The sequence below is a fragment of the Tachysurus fulvidraco genome, chromosome 10 (assembly GCF_022655615.1).
Source record: "Tachysurus fulvidraco isolate hzauxx_2018 chromosome 10, HZAU_PFXX_2.0, whole genome shotgun sequence".
NCBI lineage: Eukaryota > Metazoa > Chordata > Actinopteri > Siluriformes > Bagridae > Tachysurus > Tachysurus fulvidraco.
In genome coordinates this window covers 9,960,828-9,978,440 of record NC_062527.1, presented here as the reverse complement: position 1 = coordinate 9,978,440, position 17,613 = coordinate 9,960,828, and the positions used below count along the sequence as shown (strand labels likewise).

The 17,613-nt window shown below is 35.9% G+C and overlaps 1 protein-coding gene and 1 long non-coding RNA gene across 4 annotated transcripts; both read right to left on the bottom strand.

Moving 5' to 3' along the window:
- Window positions 1-2,876: 2,876 nt before the first annotated feature.
- Window positions 2,877-5,558, bottom strand: LOC125145793. The gene is made up of 3 exons (XR_007144253.1): window positions 5,538-5,558; window positions 3,978-4,059; window positions 2,877-2,927 (listed from the first exon to the last, which is right to left on the bottom strand). It is a non-coding gene; the product is annotated as an uncharacterized LOC125145793 (long non-coding RNA).
- Window positions 5,559-6,830: 1,272 nt separating this feature from the next.
- On the bottom strand, window positions 6,831-16,606 carry ca12 (carbonic anhydrase XII). Of its 3 annotated transcripts, none has more exons than XM_047820074.1 (9): window positions 16,489-16,606; window positions 15,308-15,328; window positions 13,043-13,222; window positions 11,610-11,752; window positions 9,800-9,895; window positions 9,649-9,712; window positions 9,372-9,529; window positions 8,908-9,034; window positions 6,831-8,261 (listed from the first exon to the last, which is right to left on the bottom strand). In XM_047820074.1, the coding sequence occupies exons 4-9, from the start codon at window positions 11,727-11,729 to the stop codon at window positions 7,579-7,581; spliced, it is 1,248 nt and encodes a 415-aa protein (XP_047676030.1). In that variant the 5' UTR covers window positions 11,730-11,752; window positions 13,043-13,222; window positions 15,308-15,328; window positions 16,489-16,606; the 3' UTR covers window positions 6,831-7,578. The 3 variants fall into 3 exon arrangements, with proteins under 3 accessions (XP_047676030.1, XP_027028744.2, XP_027028745.1); XM_027172943.2 differs by lacking the exon at window positions 16,489-16,606 and adding an exon at window positions 16,192-16,465; XM_027172944.2 differs by lacking the exon at window positions 16,489-16,606 and adding an exon at window positions 15,423-15,621.
- Window positions 16,607-17,613: the final 1,007 nt, after the last annotated feature.

Genomic DNA, 17,613 nt, shown 5'->3' with positions numbered 1-17,613 from the left:
CTAGTTAATCTTAAATGTAACAAAACATTGCTCCAAAGTCCAATGCTTTAATACTACTCATATAGTCTTTAACCAGCTGATTTCTTAAAATAATGAGTTTTGTTTTCCACAGAAATTGGAAAACAATCGAATTAGCTTTCTTAACATTAACTGTAGAAACATACAGGAAGTGGCATGGATAGATTATTTTGGAAATACCCGATTTAGACAGAGTGACTCTACCAAAAATAGTGAGATCTCTGATAAGCCAGCGGCTCAAGGATTTCCTCATATCTATTAACCGGTTAGAAAAGTTAACATCTTCTCTTATAATAGCATTTTTAGATAAAACTATTCCTAAAAAAATTCACTTCATCTTTAACTTCAATTGAAGAGATGATAGAGTCCGTTGATGAGTGAATGGGAAGTAGCTCACATTTTTTTAATATTGAGGGTTAATCCTGAAGCTTTAGAGAAAATGGAGACTGAATTTCGGGCACGGATGAATTCCTCATAAACTTCTTATATGCTTTTTCAAATATTCGGGCAAGAAAAGTCACACATTTTAAGTGTTTTTTTAAGACTTGAAAGTGAGCTAATTATCACATATCTGGCCATGTTTTAAGGTGGCAGTGTTGAGTATGTATATTATTATTATTATTATTAGTAGTAGTAGTAGTAGTAGTAGTATTGCACATATCTGGCACAGAACTCTTGGATATTGCAGCACCTCATTTTGGTCAATATAATTTCAGCATAAATTATGACATATTTCTCATGTTTCAAAACTTTTGCACTTTCTCTACTTGGTGTATATTTCTCACCCTCTCAATGTCTAGGTAGAACTTGCGATGAAATGGTGGTTGCCCTATTACCAACTCAACAACTTAAATCAATTTAATTTGCATTTGAAAACCTTATTTTGAGGGTAATGGTTTGGTCCACATTTGTAGGACGAGAGTAATTGTGGAGCAGAGACAAGTAGAGATTGGAATTTTGGCTCGTTTTGACACATCTGGATGCTCATCCCTTTAAAAGTCAACGACATCAGAAGTACATGATATAAAACACAAGAGAAGAGCCGATTTTAAGTTGGCAGTCTGCCACAGTGATGTACATGAGAGCAGGACAGCCCTTCATTAGCCTAACCCATGTTCAGTGATTCATACCAACTTGACACCAGTGTGTTATGATTCTCCTGTTGAGGTCTAAGAATATGACATGATGTCTTGCTCTAAACTGATATTATATATGTACAGTGACATGCATGACTGATATTTCTGTACTTGTTTCTCTCCTTTACAAGTTGCTTTTCCAGATAAGATTCTCATCATCTCATTCACTGCTTCATGCTAATGGAGTGGCTAAAAATGTGTGGAATAGAAAATTAGTTCCTCAGTTCTTCAGTATGATAGTTTTTCACATACAAAGGTGTAGTGAAATTAGACGCATATTCACTGAAACAGTTTAATATCCACCATATATTTAAACCTAATATCATATAGTGCAAGGTAAATTCAACCATTATGGAAATAAACATACATATTAGTACACTCGGAGCAATAAATTTATAATGATGGTAAATTTATTTTCACACACAAAATAAATATACTGTCAGTCAAATCCGTAACTTTCATATTGCACAAATGTTCAGGGAATTCATATATAGCTTTATCTTTGGATTTGAAGGATTTAAATGATAGGAAGGAGTGCTGAATTTTGAAAAGTGGGTTAACGCAGATGATCTCGGCATCAAATCTGCATCAAAAACATGTGGCAAGCCTGTCAGTGCAACACATTATGTATATAAACTACTGTAAATAATTCACACCGTATGATAATATAAACTTTGTAAGGTGTCATGAATTTAGCATTTAAATAACTTTTAGCAACACAACATACGTGTAAACATATAAACCACAGGATCAACTGTATAAATAATTGCAGTAATATATTTCCAGATTTGTAGTCTGTATTTTTTCTTTCCCATGAAAGCCATGACCAGCTCTCACTTATTGCACTGGAGGTGCAGATCAATGGGAGTGCATGGGAGTTGTCTTGTGATTAGTTGGGGAGATTGAGGTCAAAGGTAAACCCACGTGCAGCCCAAGAAACAATGAGGCATTTCTGTGCCACGTTCAGTGGGAATGAATTGTGCTCTATTTGCATGAAGCATAGTGCCCTTTCATTATTCTAATCGACAGAGCTGCACAATGCTAAATACAGGGTGGAACTGACCTAACTACCCGTCTCACGCCACCTCAGATTACAAGTGAACCACAATGTACTCGGTCAGTGGCTGGGCTTTTCCACTACTTGGATGGACGGAGAGACAAGTGTCATGGTTTGGGGGAACTACACACACACATGGAGGACAAAGCAGTCTGAAGTCATTTATGTCAGCATTTGACCTCCATCGTCTGCTGGACAAGAACTATTTATTTATGTATGTGATTGAATAACAAATGCAGGAAATGAGAAGGAAAACTCCTTTAACCCGATAATTATACTTACGCTATATTGTGTGAAACATTTGCCATTGTCTTCTTACTCAGAATTATGGTCACCTTTTGGGTTTCGGAAGCATTGTTCAAAAATAAATCAAAGGGAGAATTCCATGTTGGAATGTGGATAGAAGAAAATGTGACCAAGGGAGAGCAAACCATGCACACTTAGGCATGTCATCTATATATACATATACAAATGTAGCCACCGAGCCCTGACACCCCTTATGTCAAGGTCAGAGAAACAAATATGAAGGATTTACGGTGTTCTTTCCAGAGATTTGGTTTTGTGTATACTTTTCAAAGGTTTAATTGGAAGATACTTCACTGCTCAGGTCTTCAGATGTGGTGTAGGAAATATTGAATTACACGCCTGTGCTCTTCTCTTTTTCTCCAGACGGATTGCATCCACTGGCTTTTATGTTCCCCATGTCAGCCTTTGACCTGAAAAAACATTTACATGCACAAATTTAACATTGTCGTGCACTCCTCTTGTTAAAGCCATAATTTGTGAGTGATCTCTAATTTATACCTTCTAGCCAGATTTTTTTTATAAAAAAATTTTTGCAAGCAATGATTCAGCAAGGCAGGCCTGTGGTTGTCTGTTTAAACAGATCGTTGCTGACGTTGGTCTAAGGTTAATGGTCTGTATGATTTCATTAAAGAGGTGCTGTGAGTCACAGTGATGTTGACCACTGTGTATCTGCTACTGCAAATTCACTTTTCAACGTGCTGCTTGATTTTTACTTTTGCTTGCTAAAAGACTTTGCAAATATGTTGAATAAAAGCACAGTATGAAATGTACAAATGTTTTATAGTATTCATCATGGCATTTTTTTCCCCATTTAATGTCAGTTTTTGCCATTAAAATCAAGTTTGAACATAAAAATATAAAAATATTTATAAAATTAAAAACTATTTTTATTACATAAGATATTTTATTTCAAGTTTATTAGAAAGAAATGTTAATAAAGATGTAAGCTTGGTTTTGATTTTATTTATATATTTCACTTTACACAGAACTTTGGTCATGACACAAATACATTATGTTTTTCCTATGACAAAATATCCTTCATATGAACTCCATATTCATATTTTGGGCAGGGTGTTTTTATTGTTGCAGCTTTTCTGATGGTAGGACATTTAATGCATTACCGCAACACTTTTGTATTAAGAACGAACTATTAAGATCATTCTAGAGTTCTAGACTTTTCTATATTATATAAACATGCTAATATTTCAATAACAGTGTTTACAGTTTTGTTAGCATAAAAGTGAACAACTTAACTTCATTTTGCATGAATCACTGATATTTCTGGCTCCGTCTCATTAATGTCTGACTATATAAGAGTGAAATGTATGGATTTTTTCATAATGTTGCAATTAACTTTAAATCAAGTCTTTTTCAGGTATCTGTTAATTACACAATAAAATTGGGTTTAAATTCATATCACAAGCATTATAAGAAGAATGGATTTACTTACTTTTACTTACCTCTTCTTAAAAAAGCACCACATGACTGTGATGATGAGCAGGATGCCAAACCCAGAGGCCACCACTAAAGACGTCAGAGCACCTGTAAGAGTGTGGAGTGTGAGTATAAAACCGTGTGAAACAGACCGTTACATGTGAATAAGCTGTATATAAATGTTGCATCAATTAGCAATGAATAAGGAATAATGTTATTAATGAATAGAGACTAATAAATGAAAAGTTAGTTTATGGAAGATACAGAGAGGTTGTTAGTCACAGATTATATTCTGCCTCACTTGAAATTGAATAATCAAATTATCTTAATTGTAATTTAGAACAGAGCATCTTGCTCACCTGTCACATAGATTAATATATACAGACATACAGATTTGCATGGACTGTTATTACCGGTCTATGTTTAAAATTCTTGTGATGTTCAAACACCATATACTGTATATAAAAATATAACTAAATACATTTTAGACAATTTAATAGTAAATGAACCAGTAGTGTTTGACACTAACATTGTTATGCTTTCAGTAGTTTAAGGTAACGAATACTTCTTTGAAAAATATTGTACACTTTTCATAAAAAATGAATATTTTTCTCTACCATAAAATTGTGTTTATTATTACTTTTGATATGGTAGCTTACTGGTTAGCATAACTACTAATTGGAAGGTTGTGAGTTAACCCATGCATCCCTGAGCAAGGTCCCCCTCAATCCCCCTCAAACCCTCAATTCTATAAAATGAGATACTTACGCCATAAATGATTGCATTATCTGTAAAGTTCTACGTATGAATGTAGCTTTTTAAACATGCATCTATTTTAAAATGATTTTATTATATAAGCTCAGAGATGGAAAAGGTAGAAGAGTTAGCTCTTAATTAAAAACTGGAGTAATAGCATGCTAGATCAAATAAACCCAAAAGAAGGAAAATACCAACAGGTATTTTAAAGGCCAATGCAAACACGGATGACTCATCCTGCAGAAAAAGGTTTCTCAAATGTAGTCTGCACAGATCAGAGATCAGAAAATTAGTGCTTTCAGCCCTTAAAATTATGGAACAAACATTTACTAAAAATGACTTGGTGTGTAAAAAGACTTCAGATGGACACACAAAGTCAAAGGGTGAATTTACGTGGCCATGAGCTGCTACTGTAAATGTAGATTTTCACAATTACCATCCACAATTACATCTTTGAATAAACTAAAACATGATTTAGTGAAGACTGAGGTCATGGTAGTGCTGTCTGAGGCAGAGACTTTTCCAGATAACCACCACTTCTAACAAGCAAATGTAATCATTACAAAACAATGAAATGTGAGTAAACCTGAAGTGTGTTATATCTACACATGCAAGCAAAGAAAAATATGATTATGGTTATATGTATAATGCCTTGAAGGTATGATGAATGTTAAATTATCATAGGGACAGTCAGTAGCCATGGATCACTTGGTGCCACTTATCTCATTAATACACAGTGCAATAGGTCTTGCATGTCATTAGAAACGAGGACGTCATTGAGGTGAAAGAAAAGACGTAGAACATTGCTGACATTAACACATATCACATACCCAAGCTCCAAGCAAAGTCACCTTAGTGAGACAAAAAGAGAAAAAACACCTTAAAAATAAAGAGAGTGGCATGCTGAAGTTGCATTGTTTTGTTGCAAAAAGAGTCTACAGAAATGTAGTCATTTTAATTATGGAACAAATTGACTAAACATAATTAAATTAACATATAACTCACAGCAGCTCATGCACAATGGATTTAAAATTTACACAACCCTTTTAAAAATGGCAGGTTTTTGTCATGGAAAAAAAATAAACCAAGATAAAATCATTTTCCACCCTCAATGAGAAATTACAATGTATATGAATTACGAGAAAACCACACAGTTTAGGGAAAAACTGAAACAATCATAAACTATAACTTGATTGCACAAGTCTGAACACCATTTTATAATTAGACATGTGGTTGTTTTCAGAATGAACCAAATCACATTCAGATTCATGTTCAAAAAAAGGAATTATACAGCTATCATCAATGAAATTATTAAATATTATTAACCCCAAATTCAGATCAGCTATTTCTGTGGGATTTTCTTCACATCTTCTTGGTTTCATTGGATTGCTGAAGTCATGTACCACAAAGAGCTTACAAACCATGATGGCATCAGACTAAGTGAAAGGCGTCAATCAGGAAAATATAACAGAAATTCCAAAACATGGATCACTGTAAAGTCCATCATCAACAAATAGAAAAACTGGAGCACCAGTGGTCTCACCAAGAACAGAATATTGTTCCAAATCTTATAAAAAGACAAGACAAAATTTTCCATGGAAACTGCCAAGAGACCTACAGAAACATTAATGAAACTGCTGGCGAGGACTGGTTACTTTTTGCAAGATAGAACAATTTCAGACATTCTTCACACTTCTGGGCTAGAGGGTAGGGTGACTAGCTGAAAACCCCGGTCTCACAAAAAAGATGATTCCTTAATATTGCCAAGTTAAAATGTGCCGCCGTGCTGATAGACTCTTGCCCAAAAATAAATAAATAAATATTTTAATTTGCTTCAACAAAGTATAAGTTTAGAGGTATAAATATTTATGCAGCCCTTTTTTGTAAGAAGTTTATGAATATTGATTGCTTTTCAAATAATTTTAATAATGTTTTAATTGCATATAGACCTGACATGATTTCCCTAGGTTTAATTTTTTTATTCACAAATCCCTGCTATTTTAAGAGGGTTCTGTGTATATAATATATATTTTTAGGCATACAGTACAGGGGAAAAAAGAATTAAAACTCTCATAAAGGGACAAAAAGCCTGAAGATAAAAAGTAATGAAAAGCCACACCAAATGCAGTTTAAGTGCTTTATTGCATTTTCTTCAACACATCATGAGCAATCTCCATTTTTCAAGCCACGCACTGTTCTTTCCTTTATGCTCCCACTTTGACGTAAACACACAGCTAAAGCTGTCTGACAGACACAATAAACACGGAATGTTTATGTTGTTAAGCACCATAATTTTTTTATCATTTGCTACCACTGTCCATTGTGTGTGTCTGTAATTGTTTTACTGTGTAATTACTGTGACAAAACCTAAACCATTCAAATACAAAAATATCTTTGTCAGGAATGAATTTTAAAAATACACTGAATTAGGTTTTGACTTAATTTTGTGATCTGCACTTACTTCCTAGTTAAAATGAATTTTGTCTGCTACATGAGGCACGCAATAGAAATATCCGAACATACAGTATTGCTCATACCAACATCACACAAATATGTCCAAAAGTGAAAAAACCTTTGGTAGGATTTGTGTTGTGAAATGCCAAAACCATGTCTCTACAGTACAGGTATAAACTACTATGCATCACGTGTCACATAAACATTACTAATTCTGCCATTTTTAGTTTTGAACACCTGTACCTGTAAAAGTAAAATTTTCTAAGCCCATAAACCCATTGCGACAAAGTACTACTAAAAGTCTGGTTAAGTTAACAGAGGTTTTTAAGAACTAAATGTTCAGAGCCTGCGTTATAGAAGGACTTTGATGACTGTTATAATGTTCTCTACAGCCTGTGTTTATGGCCTCAGTGGGGTTTAATCCTCCCACTCCATAGGCTGCAGTCTGTGATTAGTGGGCACCATGTTGTGGCTATTCTTCAGGACAGCAGCTTGGGTCTGCCCAGTTAGCTTGGTCAGTGCCGAGCCCTGATACTGTGTCATGGGCTTTTGCTTATGCTTCTGACTGGCTTTGGTCAGGGCCTGATCCAGCTCATTTGCCTCATCAGTGGGTCTGGAACGAAGAAGGTATCTGATTGTTTGCAGATCCAAATCAGACCTGCAGTTTAAGTAGCTCTTCAGGTTCAACTCTGGAAACACAGCTTTTCTCAAAGCTTGGATCATCTGAGTATTCTCATGATGTCTCCTGATCCAAACAGATACATTTTTTTCCAGGGATATAAAACACAATGCATCATCATTTATACCAGACATCCCTCCACTGGAGCTTGCATGGCTGTTCTTCCAGACTGATTGTTGATTGTTTCCAGTGGTGTCAATCCCCTTGTTCTTTTGATGTTTCTCAGTGACTTCACCAAAGTGCTGTTCCACTGGTTTGTTTCTCAACTTTTTAACAGCCCAAGGCTTTCTTTGGAGTTTCGGCAAAAGATGATGTAGTTCTCCATCTGCAAGATCTGCAAGGTCTCCATTTAGTAGCTGCTGGATGACCTGCCTCCTCTGCATGGGAGATGCCACTGATGTGATACCATGCAGCCCCCAGCCTGCACAACACACAGGTTTAAAGATCAAATACATAATTAGCTGTTAAGGCTTTCTTTAAACTACAGGTCAGGTTGGGAAAGCAGCAGTGCTGCAGCCTGGTCAGCTTTTCACATAATCACAAAATTTTGCTTCAGAAAAAGTGAGAGCCATGCAGAAAAAAAACCATAAGCAGCAGCTGAAAATTTGATATGACTATAAATTACATCTTCAGTGGCAGGGTAATGCACCAAAGATACAAAATATACGAAGTCATTTTATCTTTCATCATGCCAGTAACACACATACACACACATCCCAGCACAGTGTTTTTACAGCATTCACAAGGTTAAACCAGTTTGAATGGCAGTTTTATGTCCATGGAAGCATCTACTGTAATTTGAAGCACGAAAGTACAGTAGTGCTATCCACTGGTGAAAAAAAAGCTTGTTGACAAAGAGTAGAAGAACAAGTGCAGCCAGCAGTATTTATAGTATCACATAAGCAGTGTGTGTAAGAAGAAAGGTTCTTCAATTAGCCCCAGCCATGTCAACAGCCTATAATCACACATCCACATCCCCATTTCAAGCCAATCATTTCTTCATACAGCCATTGAGCAGGTAAACATTCCATAAGTTTTTGCAAAAAAGTTTCCCATTCAGTACTCACTCTGCTGGAAGGAGACCAGAACCACTCTGTTGTCCATTAACTGGGTTTTACGGTAGTTCCCAAACAAAGGCTTTGGGGCTGCCTCTTGTGCATGAGAAGAGCACAGAATAGTGGCTAAATCCAGGTACTATTTAAAAAAAAAAAAAGCAAGAACAGAAACACGGCATTAATAGGGGTGACAGTAATGGTTTTATAGATCCTAATGAATATCTCATTATTAACTTTCTACAAACAGCTTTCTTTTCAAAGCCTGATTTAGTGATTAAATCATTTTAATTGGAAGAGATTGCAGAATATTCTTTGTGATGCTCACAATCATTTCAAGAATATCTCTGGGGTTTTTTTGTTTCTGGAAAACGTAGCACAGCAGAGGGAATTAACTGAAAAGCCAGGAGTAAAAGCTTAAAAACCTCTGCATTTAGGCATAGTTTAAATGTGGGTGTGTTTGGTTTATTCAGTTGTACCTGTCTGAGAGAGATGCTGACTGGATTCCTGAATACTGTCCAGAGCACGCTGGGGTAACAGGGAGGAGTAGTAAGAGAGCCATCGTAACGGTAGTACTCATCCAGACGAGCAGGAAGCAGCTCCCGAATGTTAAAGCCTGCTACCTGCACTTTCTGACCTGTCACATATAATAAGAACAAATGCAAATGAGTTTCAGCTTGAAGTTAGGTACAGTGTATAATATTGTGAATTAACTCTTACTACTGCAAATCCTTATAAATTAAAAAAACAACAGACCTTTATATTTAATACCCTTGATATATTTGAGGAACTGATTGAAAGCAGGATTGTGCTCTCCAACCTTTATTTTAAAAAATAACAATAAATTAAATGCAGCTCTTTTATAATTTTAGAATAAATTATTTTTTCCTCTTTAATGCCGGCTCACCTCAATAAAAACACCAATCACTGCAAGACCATCAGACTTGTCCAGTGCTATGGAGATGTTGGGATATTTGTCAGAATTGAAATGAACCAAATGCATCTGAGAAAACAAAGAAAAAATGCTTAACAAATGTACATTCCTTGTGAAAGATTTCTCGATTTTAATGAGAGTATCTTGAGCAGCATGCTGAGCTGAAGTTCTGTGCCATGTTTTCACTAACAGAGCATTGAATTTTTATTTGTGTACACTCTTAGGGATTATAATTGTCTCTACTATGCTTTGAGTGTTTTTCGGTCAGAATGATTTGAGATCAGATCCCTTTTTAGTTGCAAAGAAGCTTTAATTGTCTAGTGAACTGTTAAAGGAAAAACATAAAAAAGCGTACCACAGAGAGCTGAGGACAGACAAATGAATCCTGATGAATTCTGGTGCAATAGAAGACTTCTAATGTTTTAACCATACATGTTGTTAAAGGAAGTTTTCTAAAATGCAAACTTTAAATCTTATTCTGGAAAAACAGTTATAGACATGCTGTGGGTCTTGGGAAAGGGGAATTCCACCAATTTAGTAAGGTGCTAATTTAAAAAATTATTCTCTTTGCTCAAAGCAGTTTTAGTTTTTCCATGAACCACAATGAAAACCTTTTTTTGGTAAACTAGTATCCAGTAAAAAGACACTATAAATTACTGGATGACTATGCTTTTCCCTGAGAACTTGGACGATGAAGATGACATGGACACTTTGGTTTATACCCAAAAACAACTAAATCTGCAGGTGGCGTTTCAAATACTAACATTAGCTTCTCTATCATAATCCAGCTTTCCATTGTCAAATATGATAAATGCTGTATTGTATACCTATTTTATAAAACAGCAGTAGTGCCTCGTATCAAAAAGACTTTCTACACCTGCACCATTGAGAGCGTCCTGACGGGTAGCATCACTTGGTTCGGGAACAGCACCATGCAGGACAGACGAGCCCTCCAGAGGGTGGTGCGGTCAGCTGAACGTACCATCCACACTGAGCTCCCTGACCTGCAGGACATCTACAGCACGCGGTGCAGGACCAGAGCCAGGAAGAGTGTAAAAGATCTCAGCCTTCTCGACAAGGGACTCTTTTCTTTGTTGCGTTCAGGGAAACGCAGGCCATTGGGATCTTAAACCAGGAGACACCCAGGATCCCTCCCCCACCAACTTTTTTTTTTTTTTTTGCACCGAGACTTTAATTCTGGACTGTCACTTTAACTCTGGACTTGCACAGCACAGTGCCACTTTACACACTATTTACACACCAAACTGCACCTGGACACTTTAAGGACAATATTTAAAAACCATACACATTTATGTATATACATTATATAAAACATTTATATAGTTTTCTTATATAGTTTATACTTTTTTATTATTATTTATTTATTTTTTTTTATTTTATTTATTTATTTTTTTAAATACTTCTTATTCTAATACAGGACAGTTGCATAAAGCATTTCACTGCATGTCGTACTCTGTATATATGTGTATGTGACAAATAAAATTTGATTTGATTTTGATATCATCATACTCATTTAAAGATAAAAGACATGCATTTACCTGTTTTCTCAGCCCTAATTGCAAATGTTTGCAAGGCTAAAACCAGAATATTGCATGTTCAGTTGGATGATCATGGGTAGGAAAGGAATCCAGGCTGCAAGACCAGACACTAAATGCACCATCAAATATATATATATAAATAAAAGAGTTGGCCAATAAGCTCTTTCTGCTTCTTCTAATGGGTGCTTGGTGTAGGCAAAAAAATTGAGAGTTTAGTTTCTCACCTCAGCAGCAAACTGCTTGCCATTGACAGTGTGTTCAGAGCCAGCTGGCATGTTGGAGGAGCCCCAGTGGAAGTGAAGCTGAGCTGCAGAGTATTGATAAGGAAGACCAGCGAGATGCATCCGGGATGGTAGAGAGAGCTGCACTGTAGTAATAAACACAAACACACCTTTGCTGCGGTCATGTGTTATATGCAGTTGATATTATAGGGATGTTGCCATGGATATCGAGTACAATGGGTAAAAGTAAAAAAAAAAAAATCTAAATCCAGTCTCTCATTAACAGCATGTCTCTGGTCCACCAGAACATAACTGCCACTGAAACTACAAGGATGTGATGAAACCTGCATATTTCAGTCACACCACAAACCCCTGTTTATTTGAGGAACGTTTTAACAGCCTGAAAACCACTGCAGGTCTAAGACTGTGTTCAGAATGTTCTAATGTTCTAAAATTTTCATCTGTCACCTGATTAGAAAATGTGCAAAATGTTTGAAAAGAATACAGAAATGTAACAATTTGCAAAGTAAATGCTCACAACAAGCATGAAATGAGAATAAAAATAGGATCCTGTTGCTTATGTGGTGCTATTTATTTTCCTAACCAGGATTACCAGGGCTGTTATTATGATCTAAACTTAATTTACACCCAAAAATGAGACGCATTTAAGAGACGATACATAATTTGTTTTTAAACAGATTAGCTCCAATCTGAGTCATGACTAAGAACACTCCATATTTTACTTACCTAAATTATGAGCTCATTGTTGCTTTTGAGCACATGGACAGTTGTCATAATAAGAGGGTGATTACAGAAAATTGCTGTGCCTGACATACAAAAAGAACCATGTTGTCAGTTTCTACATGTTGGAATAGAAACGTGGCTTGAGAAGAAAAATTATATTCTGCATTGTGGCTGATGGACACGTCTCCACTAGTTTACCAGCATCATTTCACTTGTCTGTGTAAGCATTTATTATGAAAGTGAGAAAGTCTTAGCATTGAAGGTTGAAAGTAATGAACTGAGCATACAATGCCTTACAGTATATCCACTGTTTGCAAATGCATGTGAATATATAATTACAGAGTGACCCATCAAATCTTTGTATTTATGGATTTGCCCACATACAGACTGTAGTGGGATTGTCAAATGCAATTGTTTGGTGAAGCAGTTACTAGAACACCAAGATATTTTAAGCCTAGATTGGGTTAACAGTTGAATGTTAAAATCAACTTGAAATCAAATATACTGCATGTTGTTGGACTGTATGCATTATAGTACTCAAGTGCTATGTGCTACAACTTAGATCTATGTATCTTTACCCATTATAATAATTTCTTACTATTTTGTAATCCCACATTATTTAAACACATTTTTTAAAGTTAGAACAAAAATATTCACTTAAAACAGATATGTTTAACAGAAGCCTCTCATACCAGAGTGTCCATTGTTGCTAAGGGTGAGCTGCTCTTTGCTAGAGAGGTTGTAGTCCTGTAGCTGAATGGGAAGCAGGTTTGGATCAAATCTTAGCAGTTCAGGCTGGAAGTTTATGGGAGACTGGAATGCCCCTCCACAGAATGGGTAATTCCTGGTCCAGTGGTGCTCTCCATCAGGTCCTAAAACCAACAGCAGTTAAGGCAGAATTATGCACAGCTTTCATCATAATGCATTAACACCCTGCTAAGGTAAATTTTAGATGGTTATTTGAGCTGATTAAGCTGTCTTTTTAGGTCAGTTGGACTTCTAGAAATTGTGTTTTATCCATAACTTCTTCCTTCATAATGCTCAGAAAAAGTGCCTTTAAATACCAGCATGTGTTGCTTGTGTATGGTTCACCAAAAAGGTATGCCCCAAAAAGATTTGCCAACCCACTGCAGGGCACAATCTTTGAAATGGGGTAGGATCCTGGAATACCCTGAGGAAATCTTCAAAGCACATGGAGAGAAGCTCTGTGCATGCTTGGCTGAAAGCAAGAATCATACTCACAACCCTAGAGGCGAGAGGACACTATGCCTTTGTTAAGAATTATATATAAAAGAAAGAATATATAAATCGAGGCTTTTGTTATAAAGTCACCAAAATAAATAAACAGTCTTTGGTTAACCATGGTATAGTGGGGAAAGAATTTGTTGGTTTGTTCCAAAATGTTTACTAAAATGAGGTACTGTATGGCAACACAACATGGTCATATGTGACAAAGTGTTTTCTCTGCCAAAAGAGGTCATCTCTTTAGACCCATGCAGCTGCCTAACCACAAGCCCATAAGCTGCCAACTATACTGCAATGCTTGTAATGGTTTTGTTTTGGGCAATGATAGAACATAACTGAAAGAACAAATGCCCAAAGAGATACAATGAACCACAGTACTAAAAGAGTCTGATATCTTTTGTCTTTCACAGTCATAAAATGGCCTCTGTTACTCTTTTCATAGAATAGCTGTCCACAGTGGACCAATGGTGGTGTCACTGCCATCTCTTTCTTATCAATCATCGTTAATAAAGGTGTTGCACAATTACCACAACATAACTTTGGACACAACAGTAGCAGGACAAACAGTAGCTGGACATAAAATTCATTTTACAACTTTTTTTTTTTCGTTGCAACCAACAGATAGTTATAAAATTTTGTAATAATCAACCGACTTTACTGTGCATAAGGCTCAAGCAAACACAGACACACAGACAGGTGCATACACACAATCAGACTTTTTTTGTTGTTTTGTGCACTTGAATAAAATGACATCTGAAAGTTTACATAACGTGATATATTGTCTTGTCTGATGGGTTGCACAGGTCTAAATGATTGTCATTTGTACCAAAACAGACATATTCCAGATTTATTGTGCATGTCAATGGACTCTAAAATCCTCCCGAGCTTAGTAAGCATTAAATCCAACTACATACAGTAAATGCTTTGGTTGGTAATTTCCTACCAAAATCTGCAAATAGACACACCTTCACTGCTCAGACACACCTTATTACAAAAAGACAGTACAGTTTTTTATAGATTTAAATGAAGACCAGTTATGCCATTAGAGAAACCGCATATCTCAAAATAAAACAATTACACCATCTTATTCTCACAGCTAATTATAGGGAGTTATTACAAATTGTGTCCAACAAAGCTAACTTAAATAGACTTTTAATATGTGTAAGCGCATTAAAGTAAGAGTAAAACATGTTAAGTAATATAAAAAGCCACTATCTAGAATGGTGAGATGGCTGGCAGCTTACAAGGCAGCCTGTGCAAGACTTGAGTCAAGATCAGAAATGAGATAACAACAACAGTGGAATAACAAGCAGCGATGAAAGTTACAGTGAAAATAGCTTGAGGGGCAATGAACATTTGCTTTACAGTTTAACATTTGTAAACTGTACAGTGATGACCAGAATAGCATCAGTAAAAAGACACTTGTCTTCATATGCTCATTTTACCGGATATTTAGTGCATTATGGTTAAATTGAAACAAGTTTCAATAAATCTTAAAGACACTTTTTAAGTAAGAAATTCTAAAATGTGCCTTGCCATTTTTTAAAAATGAGTTAAAAGATAAGAGGAAAGATATATATCTTCAATCTTCTATTCCTCACCAGGTGACTTCTGAAGGGACCACTATATTTGGTCTTTGTGGGGTGAGTATAAAATAAATAATTTATTTTTACAATAAGCAAATCAAAAATAAACTGTAATGTTTCACTTACCTTCATAAGTCCATTTTCCACCTAAAACAGAGTTTGAGAAACACGGTCAATAAAACATTCTGAATTTTTCAAACCAAGAACCAATTTTAAATGAACTCTGGGAAAGAGCTATTACACTATGTTCAAGGGCCATTAATTCTGAGCCCATGTTCTTGATCTACTTAGGTGATGCATACAGAAACTCCTAAATCAGAGAAATAATGCATTCCAGTGCCACATCAGTGTCTCTGGTTGCAGCATGAATGCCTGATTAATGGCAAAGTTTTCAATCTATTGTCCTCTCCAGCTGAGTGTCTGAAACACCTGTCAGACAAAAAAAAAGGTTGAAAGACACTAGTCATAGCTTCCACTAAGCCATAATGATCCAGGAACAATGTGCATAAGTGTTAGAAATTATTGTAAATAATTATATCTAATACAAGTTTCCCATCCAGCAATGTTAACAATATAGTGAGCTAAGAACACTTCACCCCACCCAGATTTTTCTCTACTGCTTTCACTCTCAGGAAGATCAGCAAATGTCCTTTTAGTGGAAATACCATCTAGATTCTGCACTACTACTCCTGTATTGTTTAATGGATGCTAATTTCAATGGTTCTGTTACATGTAAACTTGTAAAAGACCATGTAAAAGTCAGCTGGTACAAAAGTTCATGCAATATCAAATCATTGTTTTTGGTTACTACTCCTAAACCAGCACATTCATCCACAACAACACGTGTTTATACACATAATGTTATCTGAAACAAATGCAAGCACAAGTTAACAATGCCAGTCAAAAGCCTAGGTTTAAAGCAGAATCACATCACATCAAAACACTCAAATAGTAGAAAAGCATTCAACAGTATATCTGAAAACTCCCATAAATGTTTGTTAAAATCTTACCACTGGAAGACAGTGGAAAGGCAATTAGGACCATTATTAGCAGAGAAATTGGCATGATGCCCCTTTATTTCCTGTGTTTTCTCATGAGAGGAATGTTATTAAACGTGTCCAAATGCGCCTTTTATACTCCACATGGTGCTGCGTTCTTTCTCACTGTTGCGTCACCGCGGTGTTGTAAATGACTGCGTTTCTTCTGCCGGCTTTTAGGAGTGTGACTTCATATAAAACTAATTAGGTTCAGACAGACAAACAACACCGAGCATTATGTCAGACAAGTGAATTAGGCGGTGAGTTTACCAGAGTTGATCCAGTTACGTCGTGTCGAGTCCTCTAAGGAGAAAATTACTAGTGTTATATTGAAGGACAAGCGTAAAAGTGGAGCACATGAACACTTTAGTCAGCAGGGGGAGACAGAGAGTAGGATACGATTAATTACCCCAGGTATAAATGTGTGTATATGGTTTTCTGCTATGGACTGACATCCTATCCAAGATACAGGCTCTGGATCCAACCCTAACCAGTATAAAGCAGTTACTGAAAATGATTATAGATTTAATGATTAATGAAAGGAAAGGAATAGGATGAAACTGTGGACACTGAAGCAGTAAGGGTGCAACCACATAATTAAAACTTGATTATTCGCAAAGGCCGGTGCTTTTTGGAGGCGAGTGGACATAAGGGTCAGTGTTACTTTTGGAGGCAAATGTACATAAAACTTGTGAAATCTAGTAGAGTGCTTGGGTGCCAGAACTCGGATCCCTTAGAAAAGTAATAGCAACAAACTTCAGACCAGTCTACAACTTATCCGAATTATGTTGGCTTCTACAAATCCAACATAATTATAATTGCAAATTCAGGAAATATAGGCTACATTTTTAAAGATGTTTTTTGATTCCTTTGTTTTTCTTTAAAAACATTTTTATTCCCATTATTGACTATATTAATGAACACCATCACAGCCAGAGACCCCTGTATTATCAAATCAGTGGACTCCATCAGTATAGCTTTATTTTATGAACATAATGCAACTCATAATATTCTCATAATATTCATACTATTCTGACTATTTATTGGTCTCTAAGAGTATATTGTTGGAAGAACTTTCCACAGTTAAAGTTGAACTTTTGAAGACTCGTGGTTATACTTCATGATGTACCACACTTTGAGAACCGCTGAGATATAAAATATCTTAAAGAAAATGGAATTCATAGCTTGTGAAATAATAAATGGAAAATTAACATGTTCTTGAAGAGATAGTATAGAACATGTTCTTGAAGAGATAGTACACTGTCTACCTCCACACCCATATGGGCAGGTGTAGGGACAGGGAGGAGTCCCATAATCATTAACAAGCCCACTATGTCAAGCAATAGCATACATTACAAGATAGAAATCTATCATGATAAAAAAAAATTAAAAGCA